General features: G+C 37.2%; 1 protein-coding gene across 3 annotated transcripts; it reads left to right on the top strand.

Moving 5' to 3' along the window:
- The first annotated feature begins 2,455 nt into the window (after positions 1–2,455).
- LOC131332332 (mechanosensitive ion channel protein 2, chloroplastic-like) lies at positions 2,456–13,045 on the top strand. Of its 3 annotated transcripts, none has more exons than XM_058366499.1 (14): positions 2,456–2,696; positions 4,796–5,007; positions 5,107–5,187; positions 5,964–6,121; positions 6,882–7,005; positions 7,096–7,193; positions 7,296–7,409; positions 8,254–8,326; positions 9,399–9,545; positions 9,725–9,835; positions 10,046–10,213; positions 10,308–10,430; positions 11,050–11,106; positions 12,156–13,045. In XM_058366499.1, the coding sequence occupies exons 2-14, from the start codon at positions 4,936–4,938 to the stop codon at positions 12,888–12,890; spliced, it is 2,061 nt and encodes a 686-aa protein (XP_058222482.1). In that variant the 5' UTR covers positions 2,456–2,696; positions 4,796–4,935; the 3' UTR covers positions 12,891–13,045. The 3 variants fall into 3 exon arrangements, with proteins under 3 accessions (XP_058222482.1, XP_058222484.1, XP_058222483.1); XM_058366501.1 differs by having other exon boundaries at positions 2,531–2,696; positions 5,107–5,166; XM_058366500.1 differs by having other exon boundaries at positions 2,531–2,696; positions 9,408–9,545.
- The last annotated feature ends 805 nt before the right edge of the window (positions 13,046–13,850 follow it).

The following is a 13,850-nucleotide window of genomic DNA, read 5'->3' as shown; positions in this document are numbered from 1 at the left end:
ATATACAAATAATGAGAAATTTTACAATACACACTTCTAAAAGGGGTATGCCATATGCATATTTTTTATGGTTCATTAATAATATTTTAGTGTGTTTCGTAACTTTTGTTCTAAGACTCATAACCTTTTAGCAGTACGATTCGTAAATTCGTAACATTTTCATTATAATTCATAACGTTTTGGTGTGTCTCGTAACCTTTATACGATTCGTAGCTTTTAACAATATGATTCGTAACATTTTCTCTGCAATTCATAATATTTTGGGGGTACATATGATACACACTCAAATAAAGGGTGTGCATTATAATTTTTCCCATGCTTAATCTACCACAATGATTAATCTACCGTTTCAAAAACTTAGTTGCATAACCATTAACCACGAGCTCTCCGAGTTTTTTTTTTTAAATTTTTTTTATTTAGCTTGACCCATTCATCATATTATCCACCAAATATCACAGCGCGCATTCGTCACAAAAATGTTTACCCGTTTTATAAGGTATAATTCATCATAAAATTCTCTAACAATAAAAAAATTTATAATTCACCACTTTACTTGGTTTTGATAGAGAAAAGGACTCCGGGCCAATGGATTTTCAAGTATCTCCTTATCGCCGAGGGAGGGTTCTTCAAGTATTTCCTTATTGCCGAGAGTTCTAATATTCTTATAGCTTGCTCCGTACATTCCCTTCTTTTACGGTCTGCTTGATTGGGGTGGACTAGACATGAAAATGTATCATGGAGTATATTCCTATATATATTGACTGTTAGGTTGACTTTTGAATATTGGGATTGCTTGGAAGATGACATTTTCAATAAACAACTAATTTCACAAAAATATGAGATGATTTATATCATAATCACGACACTTAAGATCTGCTTTTAAATTACAAATTCTTTGCAATTGTATTTGTTGGCGTGCGAAAACGATGATTGCGTGAGCAATTACATTTCTATTAATTAATTAATTGAGGCGCACGTAAGTTGACACGGATATCCGGTTATAAAAAAAATATCACTAACAATGAGGCATGTTGCTGAAGGATTGTGTTACTGTCCCGCTCGCTATTAACTGAAAAGTGAAGGTACTCGATTAAGGATTTGCTCCTTAGTTTTCAAGTGTTATCAACTCTAGTGACTTAGTTCAGTACTTTAACAGCTTTAATTGGGCCTCGAGTAGATGGTAAGATTGGTCTTTAGATAACAATCAAGGTGCGCTTACGTTGGCAACAAACACCATCTTTACCGAAGAAACTCAGGCCCCGTTCCGGAACGTGAAATAAGTACTTATTTTTTAAGAAGGCAATTTCAAGTTAAAAAATTATGAGTTTATTGAAATCTAAAAATATGTAATATAGATCTTGTTGAGATCTTTAATACAGTGCAAAAAAAATCAAAAAATTATTTTTTATTTACATTATTTTTTAATTTGAAAATATGAAATAAGTACTTATTTTTTAAAAAGGTGTTCTGGAACGGACTATCATGTTAAAATTGTGTCTTTTACGTTATTAGCCTTACATCGTATAAAAAATGATCTGGCTTCTCAGTTGTCAAATTTCAGAGAAAAGCCGGTACAGTTTTATCTTTAGGTAGCATATGCTTTTAACTATCCTGGACCATTAACAATAATTTTGAATTGCAGAGATTAAGCGAATTGTACTCCAAAGTTGAAAAGTGGTCCGCGGACAAACCGAATTCTATAAAAAAAAAAAAAAAAGAGTAATGATGTGGTGATCATGTCTAAGTATTAAATTTTAAGTAACATGTGATGTGTCACTATTGTATTGTAGAATGTTCTCCGTTGCATAACAAATAGGACACATTGTACCAATACATAGTAGTGAAACATCATATGGTACCAAAATATTTTATTCAAACATGGTTACCAAAACATTAGTGATAGAAAAAACCCAGGTCTACCCAGGCCCTAATGAAAGAACTCGTGGTGTTAGATTGTTTTTTTGTCACACTTTATACGTCAGCGGGGTGTTGGAATTTACCGAATCCGGGATGGTGTTGTGTAACTGGTGCACATGTTATACATCATTCTAGCCGTTCGTTCGGCAATCTAACGGTCCAGATCTCATCTTAATACTGTATAGCATCCAAGCCGTTTATTGTTGTTATGAATCCTTAAATTGCCTAACAGACGGCTCGGACTGTGTACAACAGACTTTGGGTTGGTGCTATACTGCGGACTTTCGTGTCATCGGATCGTGTATCGGACGGTTCAAATCTCATCTCTGCAACTAACGATCGAGAGTCGTTCATTACCGAGATGAGATCCAAGTTTCCGGATGCACAATTGGACGGCTCGGAAGCTACGCACACCACTTCATAACACCATCTCTAATTCGTGCACAACACCGTGCCATGCATCAGCCGCACAGCACGCGACCGTGTTGGAATTACCAACACGTTTTAAGACTGTTCAAAATTCGCAGCGACTCGATGATGCGGAAAACAAACCACACACCGCGCACGTTAGAGGTAGCCCCGAGAGCCCGCCACGTAAGCCGCTGAGAGGGGACTATCCAAAACAGTGCGCTATTGGATCACGCAACTGCTCCGAAGCCTACACCCCACCGCGCAAGTTATCACTGTTCCCCCTTTTCTCTCTCTCTCTCTCTCTCTCTCTCCATCGCAAAACCAGAAGCGCTTCGAGCTACTTCTCCTTTCGCGGCGATCGCCTAAAGGTAATAATCAGTGCTTCTTATCGTTTATCTGTTGACCATTTGAGAAGTTTAGGGTTTTGTTTTCATCGGAGTTGTTTGTGATGTTAACTTCGAATCTAGGGTTTAGGAACAAGAAAAGCGATGTTGCGGAGTCGTGCTTTGACAATTACCTAGGTTTATTTATGTCGCCGAGGAAGTGTAGGGAAAGAAATGGAAGAAAAATCAAGTTTTTCCTTTTCTTTTCTTAATCTGTTTTGTATGTATACACGATGGCGCGGTGTTGTATGAATGGGTATTAGTAACAGTTCGAGAGGGTGTTTTAGTAGTATGCTTTGAGCTTAGAGTGCGTTTCCGCAAAATTAAATAGACTACACGATAATGGGAATGTCAAGTTGTTTTTGCTAAATGGTATGCCCTCCATCTCTAAATAAGTGTCCAGCGTGCAAATCTAGGCTTTACACAAGATGCATATTTTTCATCAAAAAATCTATATTTTTTCCACAATCTAATAGAACTTATTGCTATCTATTCATTTGTGAAAGAAAATTAATTTTTTACAAAACAAATGTATCTTTTTAAAGACCTAGATTTGCGCGCCAGACACTTATTTAGGGACCGAGAGAGTAGTATTTTAGTTGATGTATACGAGGAGAATGACCTGCCTAGAAATCTGTGAAAACATGGGTTTCAGTCCATTTAATTAGCGGACACGCACCCTTTCAATGGCTAACTTGCTGATTGCTAAACAATTTACTCTGGTTAGGACTTGGGGAAAGAAGGGAAGAGCAAATGATTAGGAAGAAATTGAAGAGAATTTAAGAGAAAAGTTGAATTGGAATTTGAAAGTTTTCCTTCTCTGTTTTAAGTACCAAACAAGAGGGGAAAATTTTAAAATTCTCTTATCTTCCACTTTTTTTCGCAAGTTCCAAATGTAGCCGTAGGGTTTGTTTGGTTCTTAGGGGGAAAAAAATTGAAGAGGAAGGAAAATTGTAATTAAGAAGGAAATTGTGTGGAAAATATAAGAAAAATTCTAGTGTGCTTAGAAGTCTATTTTGTTATATTCCTCCCTCTTTGTCCACATCCAAATAGTAGAGAGAATTTTCTCAAGTTTTCCCTTCTTTTTCCCTCGCTTTCCTTGTGTGCCAAACAGGCTGTTTGTCATTATGAGAAGCGTATTTGTTGCAGCTCTGATACTGAGGGGCTTTGTTTTTTTGAATTTTCCTTTGTGGGTATGGTTGGAGTCCTTTAATCTTTAGTAGGAATGACAATTTGATTTGTAGGGGAATCAAATAGTACCTAAATAATCTAATACGTGAGTTAATTCAATGTTTGAATTTCCTGGTAAATCATATTCAGGAAATGCTAAATCCTTAATGCCTGGTATTGTGGCCTTGTTGGTTGTAATTTGATGTTGTCCTAGTAAACAGTGCTATCAGTTCGTATTCCTTTAAAGCAAAATTCTGTCTGATTATGCAGATAGGCATTTTTTTTCCCATATATCAGTCCGTTTCACATGAGGGGGCCTCCCCATTTCTCCCCTTTCCCAATCGAATTTCGATGATCCGAGCCGCTCAATGTGATCAAAACGTGATTTTAAGGATACCCGTGAGAAATCAGCAAAAACAAAGACCAGGAAGGGCTTGATTTGAGCAGTTTTTATTTGAACCGTTTAATAAAAAACTGTTCGGATAAAGCCCTTCCCGGTCATTTTTTTTGCCGATTTCTAGCGGGAACCCTTAAAATCACGTTCTGAACACATTGAGCGGCTCGGATTATCGAAATTCGATCGGAAAAGGGGTGTCCGCATTTTAACTAAAATGAGGACCCCCTCATTTGAAACAAACCGTGTGTGTCTATATATATATATATATTGGTCTAAGCCTGTTTCCTTGTTTTCCAGATAGATTTTCTTATGCTTGACTTGACGGTGTTTTTCTTGTTGGTTAAAAATTAATTTTCTGCTCCCATTTCTAAGGTTGAACCTCATCACTATATTGTCCTCCTAGTGCTGCCAGCTTGTTAGTGGTTCCCAATATGGAAATGGAGTTTTGGCTTCTTTTTGGTTCTCTTGTCAGCTGTCATCCCCTGATTTTTTTACATTTTTTGGCTTCATTTGACAGGTCTCATCTTTCGTGGTAGTTCTTGAAATCGATATGCTCTCTGCTCTCTTTTCAACTATATAGTTCTGGGTTTGGTGTATGTTTCATTTGAAAATTGTTATGACATCATACACAAAGTGGCATTTCTTCTTTGACTGAAAATGGCCATTGCTCGTTCTTTGTTACTGTCCAATGATTTTCACAGCGGCAATGGACATAATAATCCGCATAAGGTAGTTATTTGCATGTCAAATTATGTCATTTCTCCTTACAAATTGGGATTGCCAGTGCTGCTGCTTTATCTTTTTACTTATTTACTCTTGGTATTACAGGGCTTGATAGGCAAGGGCGGCTTACATTTGTTCAGCATCACTCTTTCCTCACATGTTTTGGTATTAAGGAAACTGGGCAGTGTATGTGATGTCTATAAATGTGTCATTTAAATTACATATTCTGTACTTGGTGGAAGACATCTTGGCCATGGACTTTTGTTTGTATAGCTTTCCAGATAGATTCTGCGCTCTACGACGTATAATTATTGTATCTGAGCTTCTGTTTTGTTACATTTTGAAGCTAGTGGATTTAGTATTATGCGGGCTATGCATTGGAATAATCCAAATTTGGATGGAACGAGTTTTACAGAATTTCTTTGTTTTGTTACTAAATATCTAGCATTGACCTTAACTTCAATCTTGGAGCACCTTTTGCGTACTTAAGAGTTGTTTTTGTCTTCTTCTTTAAACTATTATGTTATTCTCTTGTCTTTCTGGAACGTAGTAGCGAATGTTTTATATCAATGGCTTGTCACCAAAAGTCTAAATTGGAAGTTCTCTTTTTAGCCGGTTAATACTGTAGTTTAGCTTTGTTGGAATTTGTCCCACATCGGTTAAATATCACCTCGAAAAATAAAACCAGTATATGTGAGTTGGATGCTTTAACAAGCTTGTTAATACTTTTGCTGGAAGTATTTTAGGAACAAAACTATAGTCCTTGGACCTTAAAGAAATATCTCCACAAGCAGTTATTATTCAATTTATTGATCTTATGTTCATCTCTTATGAGAATCTCGGTGCTCCTTGCACGTGCTCATTTGTGCACTTTCATGTGCTTATTTGTGCACATTGTCATGCTTTTAATTTTCCTACACATTCTAGTTGAGGCATGCAAATTTTGGTTTCTTTTTTTGCAGCGACAGGATGCCTGGAGTCACTGTGAGTTAAATGGTGTTTGCAGACCAAAAAGCTCTCAATCTTCCAGATGTAATTTTTTTCAGTGCCAAGCATTTCTATTACCAAGTGGAGGCAATGGAATTCCTGTTCTGAAAACTGCTGCTACTGCACTGACCAAGTATAATTGTGCTGTTATTTTTTTTTAAATTTTGATTCAGCGTTCTGTTTTTGTTGTTTCAGATATATGTTGGTTAATCCTCAAACCACTAGATTGTCCTTGTCTTGTGCATGAATAAACTTACATGAGGTTATTTTATCAGTGACTCATTTGGCACCACTAGCTTAGTAGAACATATGTTTTTAAGGGGGAGGAGATATTGAAACTTCACACCCAGCTCGCTAGCCTGGTCATTAGCGCCCCTATCTCCCAGACGACCTTGAGGTCCAGCAACAATCCGTTGATGCTGTTTATAAAGTTACTATAAACACCTTGCTTCTGTCCAAACATAAGCGAATTCACGTATGAGTGAGATGTGTCTTCCTTCTGTCCCCGATCTTATTGAAAAAATTTCATATTATGGCGTTTGCATTTGACTAGGAACTCGTTAAATAATTGATGATGCTGATTGACATAGGATTGATTTATTTTAACTTTCATTTTTTTGGTACGGTTCACTCATTATCTGACATTGTTTCTAGAGGAGCAAATAGAATTATCAATGATGGCTCCTTTAACTACATATAAAGACAAACAAACATAATTGTTGATGGACTCCATAAGGAATGCCATACAGATACGTATCTCTTGCTTCTATCAGTACATTAAAATAGTTTCGCTTTCGGATGCTTATGGATGGCCTTTTCTCTTTTCGAACTGTTTATTTTCTCTCTCTCCATGATTGTTTTTATGATCCCTCTGCAATATCATCCGTATGCAGGTCATATAAGTCTCTAAATATAAGCCCCATTTTTCTTCAGTTGGTTCCGGCAGTTGGTATCATTGCCTTTGCTGCATGGGGTCTTGGGCCGCTTTTGCATCTGAGCAGGGTTCATTTACTTAATGTACAGTTGCTTTTGTGCATCCGTTTTCCCATGATATTGATTTTACTCTAGTTCCTCTCAGCATTTGTTGCATCCCTTTATTTTCTGCAGAAGAGTGACAATAGTTGGAAAACGAGTCGTACACACCTTGTGCTGACCTCATACCTTCAACCTCTGCTGCTATGGACTGGAGCAACACTTATATGCAGGTTTCAGTAACATGGTTATTTCTTTCTCACAAGAAATTAATGTTCTATTATGGCAATTATTACTTTTTCCTGTGGTACTAACTACCATAGTATCTCCTTCAGGGCTTTGGATCCTATAATTTTACCTACACAAGCAACCCAAGCTGCCAAGCAACGAATTCTGGATGTTGTTCGATCACTATCTACAGTGCTGGCTTTTGCATATTGTTTATCAAGGTAGTGTAGTATCACAACAGTGTCTTTCTGGACTGGCTTATTTATGGATTGGTAAATGCATCTTGTCTTAATTTTTTTTTGGTAGCATTAGAAAATTGGTCAACCACCTTTGCTTGTAGATTTTTGAACTAACAATAAACACTGTGTTTGGTTCACAGTTTTGGAGTGAAAATTTTGAGTTAAAATGTAAAAACATGTGATTGGATGCCTCATCTCAGAGATAAGTGGGTCCCCCTTGAATCTCTTAGACCAGTGGTCCAAGGTAATATACATTAGAAGAAAAAAAGTAATCCGACAGTTTTCAACGTTCACCCAACCTAGCTTGACTCTCTCTCTCTCTGTTCAATTCTTGTTCCAACCCCCAACCCCCTCCACATTACAGCTCTGTTCTCTCTCAGAGACGTGAGATCCCCCTACCCCCTCCTCACACACAATCAGTTTTTTTTTTAAGCAAACAGCTTCTTCAATTTCGGGGAGAGAGAGAGAGAGAGAGAGTCCCCTTGCTTTTCAAGGGACCCACCACCTACTCATTTGTTCATTTACCTACTTTTTGGTCCCCTTTCTTTTCAAATAGTTTGCATTAAAAAATAACTTTCTGAAATAGAAGTTGAAAAAGAGGAACCGAACACAGTGAAAATCTTTTGAATTGTTTTTTTTTTCTTTCCTTTTAGCCACCCCCTCACCCCACCCCACCCCCATCTTCTCTGTTCAGTTTTATTGAATACTTGAATGTGTGCGTAAATTGCATAGAAGCTTAGCTTGTTGGATTTGTCTTCGCTTAATGTGTTTGGTCCACTGTTGGATATGCGTCTTGTTTACATACATTCACATTTTGTGTTGGCAGCTTGATCCAGCATGCACAGCCACATGTACAGAAAGTCTTTGTGGAGACAAATGACTCTAACAATGCAAGAAATGTATGTTTCTGTTAGTTTAATTTTCTAGTTGCTTGCAATATTTTGTTGTTATAAGATGCAAAAAGGTATGAAGGCAGCGTTTACAAGAGAAACCAACATTGATCGCTAAACACTTCAGGATCTTCGTGGAGTAGAAACAAAATTATCCTATATCGGAGAAAGGAATGGGGGCCGGATACTGTTGTAGAGTTAATGGAAACCATGCTAACACATGTGATCCATGACTTCATTGAACTAACCGCACGTGGTGAACCCTTTTGTCTTGTGTGGAAGAAAATAGTTAATTTGTTTATTATTAATTTTTTTTTGGGTAGATAATGGGTCTATACTTGATGAATTGGGCTGCTTTAGCCAATAGCATCTGTTCAAACCTCTTCCATGATATGGTTTTCCATTTGAAGGAGCAGACTCTATAGCAACCTATTGTTAATGTGCAGTACCTTTTGGCTTTTACATTGTCCTTCTGTGAAAGAGGGGTAAATGAAAAGAAAGAAAATCCATTGACCTTTTTCTTTACGTTTTCCTGTTATGCAGTATGCACTTCAAACATATTGCCTCTAGTTAAAGTGGAATTACAGGCTTTAGGTGAACGAGAAGATTACCTTGTTTACTTTGTAAAGATATTTATTTTCTATACTTATATGAGATAGGTCTAAGTCAAACCATGGAATACTGATGATGTCAGCTTACCTTTCTATTTGTTTGATGAGATCAACATGCAAGGTCATTCTTGTTAATTTCTTGTCAGTTTGTTTCTTATGCTTCCTGGGGGGTCTTCCTTGGGGTTTGTGGAGCTCTATCTCTTGGGCTAAGGTTCTTATTAGTTGCAATAAAATTCTGAATCTATTTGAGGATATCGCTTAGTGATGCCTTCCAAAGTGCAGAGAACTTTACAGATTACATTGGTTGATTGACATTATGGGGAATGCTTACCACATAACTTACTCCTTTAAATTTGATTTATCGTTTTAGTTTTTAGCTTTTGAATTGCTCTTTGACCTTTTTGGTTTGGGAGCCTTGCACAGGTTATTAAACACTCCCACTCTTCAACTACAATTTCTGACTTTTGCAGATGGTCCAGTTTGCTGGGAAAGCTATTTCTACTGCAGTATGGGTTGGTGCTTTTTCATTGTTTATGGAATTGCTTGGCATCTCTACCCAGAAGTTGCTTACTGCTGGGGGTCTTGGCACAGTTTTGCTAACTCTTGCCGGTGGTGAGGTGCTTTTTTATTTCCATATTTATTGGATCCCCCATCTCAATTTTCAGAGTTATAAAGCATTCTTCATTATTTTTGTACATGTTTACATCAAGCAGTGAGCCTCTGGACCATAAATTGATTTTCACTTTTCAGTGCTCTGTGAAGAAAAGTGATACATTTTCCTATTTTGCTCATTCAGATATTTACAAATTTCCTTTCAAGTGTAATAATCCATACGACTCGACCCTTTATTGCAACTGACTGGATTCGAACAACAATTCAAGGCTATGAAGTTTCTGGTACAGTGGAGGTATGCAATTTCTGTCGTCCACTTACAATTCAAAGAAGGGAGTACTGAGAAAATAAGCTAGGAAATTATGATCTGCAAATGATGCTCGTCATTACTTAGGTTGCAGCTCTTCGCTTATATTTTGCTTTTGTAAAATGTTAGTCACGTGGGAATTGTGGACTTTGCCTGGTTCAAGTTGTGTTTTCTCATTCTTATTTGACGTTGTTTCAGAATGTGGGATGGTGGACGCCAACCATCATAAGAGGCGATGATCGTGAAGCAATACATATTCCAAACAAACAATTTACGACGAATGTTGTGAGGAATCTTAGTCAGAGGACTCACTGGCGCATCAAGACATACCTTCCCATCAGTCACCTGGATGTCCATAAGATCCATGTGAGGATAATGTTGATTCATTATTGATGTGTGCGATTGCTTGAATGCTTTTGGTTCTTGAATGTAAAGTACCTGTCATCAATACTGTTGGCAGAATATTGTAGCTGATATGCGCAAGGTTTTAGCAAAAAACCCTCAAGTTGAGCACCAAAACCAGCAAAAGTACCCTAGAAGAGTATTTATGGATACTGTCAACCCAGAGAATCCAGCTCTTATGGTTAGAATCTTCATTTTCCCGTCATTTATTTATGGGTACTGATTGTTCATCTTTAATAGAAGCTGGCTTGCACAGAAAGTTTTCTGATGTCTTGGTTTACTTCAGTTAATATGGAATCCTTTCGAATCCCATTCTATGTGTAGAATCAGTTAGCGACTCCTTGCCGCATAGACAACTTAGTTGACAACATATTCCGATAGTAGGCAAACACCAATGTGCCCTAAAAGAGATGTAAAACCACACATCTCCTTTAACATGGTACTACATTATTTCCGTTGTTTTAGGAAACTGGAGACAAACGACTGATGCATAATTTAGTATGTTGCATACAATTTTTTTTGTTCTTTGTTCTCTTCTGTGGGTTGGTAGAACTCTCTTCTAAGCAGCTAAAAAGGCCAAGAGTTTCCTTCAGGAATCAAGTTTGCCATCGTTCATTCTTTTGGTTTAATCCATTTTCTTGCTATCATCTAAATTGCGTCTTAAAATAATCTTTATTCATGTTATTGCCAAAGTTAATGCATGATTGCTTCTTCTTTTTTATCCTTATCCTTCATATACATGTACTTCTGCTTTTGGATAAGATGTTTCCATGTTTACTTTTGCGTGTTTTGTGTTTCAGATATTGGTTTCTTGCTTTGTGAAAACCTCACATTTTGAAGAGTACCTCTGCGTCCAGGTAAGTGTGTTTATTGCACTTTGATTTTTGTGATTGTGAATAGATGTGCAGCTTAACACTGAAAAGTGTCCTGAAGTTATTACATTCATTAACTTTTTCGTACCTAATTATGGAAAGAAAATGCAATATTTACGTTTAGAAAATGGGGCGGCCTGCTTGTGCACATACAGATCTCAGACAAAGAGGAGCTCAGATAAGAACCCAAGGGCATATAGCCCCCCAGGATATAAGAGCACACGGATCAGGAAGCAAAATTCTCAATTTTAAACTGACCATAAGAACCTCCTTATCCAACAGATCAACAGACACGAATCATGGAACTGGATATCTCCATGAGTTGTAAGGAGTCAACATAAAACCAGAACTATAGCATACTAACTCCATGGACAAAGAACAGCATTAACTGAGACAAAGTCCTACCACAACTTTAGCATAAGCAAAATTAGGCAACAAACACACCGTTTAGAATAGGCTCCAAACACGCTCCACTGTCCTTTTGAATCTTGTGTAGCTGGGTTCCCCTTTTTTGTGGTTAACCTTTATTTTGTGAACGAAAGGCCTGCTAATATTGGAGTGCAAGGGAAGAGGCTTTGATCCTAGGTTTTTCAGTTTGAAAATTTGGGTTGATGTGCAAAACACGACTAGATCTCCAAATTTTAGATGATTCCACGTCACATGGGGGAAGAAAGGAGGAAATTATCCTAAAAATCCTTGTAAACCGAGAGTATAAATCTGTTTCATTACAGTTTATTAGTATGCTTGTGCGTAAAATTGTGTTGTCATTTTGTTTCATTACTTACTTTGCCCCTGTTTGTCTATCCTTTTCTGGCAGTGTGTCATTTAATTAGATCTACAATAATTTACATTCATGACAAAAAACAATCGAAGACCTCAAAAGTCCTCGCTCACAGTTTTTAGGTATCTAAAAAAAAATTAAGTCTGTGTCCAGAATAGACAAATGGACAAATAAAATTGCGATGGAGGGGGTATGTTTTGCATAATTTTGGTTGTTTAGCCCACTTGACACTAATTCATGTCTAATGATACAGGAAGCAATATTGTTAGATTGTCTCACAGTCATCAGTCACCATCGGGCCCGGTTGGCCACACCTATGCGCTACGTTCAGAAAATATACGAGGCTGATGTTGACGATCTACCTTTTGCTGATACCATGTACACAGGTTCTAGAGCACGCGGTAACCGTCCTTTGCTTTTGATGGAGCCGTATATGTCCAATAGCAATGATAAACCCAAGGCTTCAACTCGTTCTTTTCATGCAAAAGAAGAACAAGATCCCAAGGTTGGAGCAACCTCACTACCTGATTCCAATGCCAGCTCAAACCCAAGGGTTTCTGCTGCCTCAAAATCCGATCCTCAAACTCCTAATGCTGCGTCTGTGGGTCCCGTCCAAGACTCTGAAGAGGAGAAAGTCAACAAAAGTGCAAATTCACGAGAATCTGGGAGTGAAAAAACCGAGATTCCTTCAACTGTTTCACATGCAAAGCAAGAAGTTGAAAGGTCTGTCGCATCACCATCTGTGTCGAGGGCTCCTGCCTTGGAAGAAAATATTGTTCTGGGGGTTGCTTTGGAGGGTTCAAGAAGAACGCTGCCCATTGATGAAGAAATGACTCCCTCATTGGTTACAAATGTAGAGTCGAAGGAATTGGCTGCCTCCCGGAATGGGAATGGTTCCACCTCGGTTGGGATTGATAAGAAAGATGAGTTGCGCGAAAAAGAAAGGCGAGATCAAGTGATCAACCTTGGTGGAAAAGATCTCTTCTAGTCTAACAACCCTATTGTGAAATGCATGAAGCTGTGTTTTTTTAAAGCTTGCATCTTGCAATTCATATTGTAAATCAGTTGTTGATTTTAGATTTTATCGATCAGTATAGCATTCATTGATAGATGAATGGAAGATTTGATTCATGTTTCGGTTTTGGTTTTTCTTCGATATGGATAGAAATTAGAATTCCATCAGTTGAGTTTGGGAAATACAAGAGATGTTTCAGAATTGGAATATGATCCCTTTGACTGGTGTAACGTTGGTTTCGTTTTCAAAAATAATTTCTTAATTGCTTTTGAAAACATGAGAAACTGATTTGTAACCTTTGTTTTGTTTTCGAAAATATTTATTTTTTACGAGACCAATATCAAGAACATTAGTAATTTTCAATATCTTCGAAAACTTGATCTTCTCCTTGCCTGAAGAGTAAGATTTGTATTAAAGATCATACTGTAACATTTTATATTTAAAAAATTGATTTTCACTCTCTTTTATTTACAATTCACTCTCTTTTTTGTCTTTAATCACTTGAATTTACTATCTTGCCCTTTATTCACTATACCTTTTCACATATTTAAGGACAATAGTGTAAATTCATGTGGATTAAAAAAAGAGAGTAAATAAGGAGAGTGAAAATCATTTTATATTTAGTACTAACAAAAACATCAAATTCCCTCCTTTTTTCTAACAATTCCGGAAAATTTGTGGGTCCTCTGCGCCTAGAGCCACAAACCATTCACACAGGGCATGAGCATACTCTCTTTGTTGTAGGCACACCCAAGCCGTTCACCACACAGAACACGCCAACAATTATGTTTGCAAAAAAGTATTTTGATCGGATATCAATACACACATTAGTTAATTGCATTTTATTCTGTAAATCGTAAATTTCAAGTTAAAATGAGGTCTCGATATCTAAACAAATTGTTTTTTAATAAACATTTTTTTTTTGCATGTCTC

Source organism: Rhododendron vialii, chromosome 7a, assembly GCF_030253575.1.
Source record: "Rhododendron vialii isolate Sample 1 chromosome 7a, ASM3025357v1".
Taxonomy (NCBI): domain Eukaryota; kingdom Viridiplantae; phylum Streptophyta; class Magnoliopsida; order Ericales; family Ericaceae; genus Rhododendron; species Rhododendron vialii.
Note: the sequence above shows the minus strand (reverse complement) of the source record. Positions and strands in the feature narration are given on the sequence as shown.

What these genes read in the sequence shown, in the direction of transcription:
- LOC131332332 (XM_058366499.1), top strand. Translation starts at nt 4,936, where the DNA reads ATGGCCATTGCTCGTTCTTTGTTACTGTCCAATGATTTTCACAGCGGC. An exon ending in AAGTTTCTGGTACAGTGGAG is followed by an intron (nt 9,836 to 10,045) that starts GTATGCAATTTC and finishes ACGTTGTTTCAG; the next exon opens with AATGTGGGATGGTGGACGCC. An exon ending in AAGAGTACCTCTGCGTCCAG is followed by an intron (nt 11,107 to 12,155) that starts GTAAGTGTGTTT and finishes CTAATGATACAG; the next exon opens with GAAGCAATATTGTTAGATTG.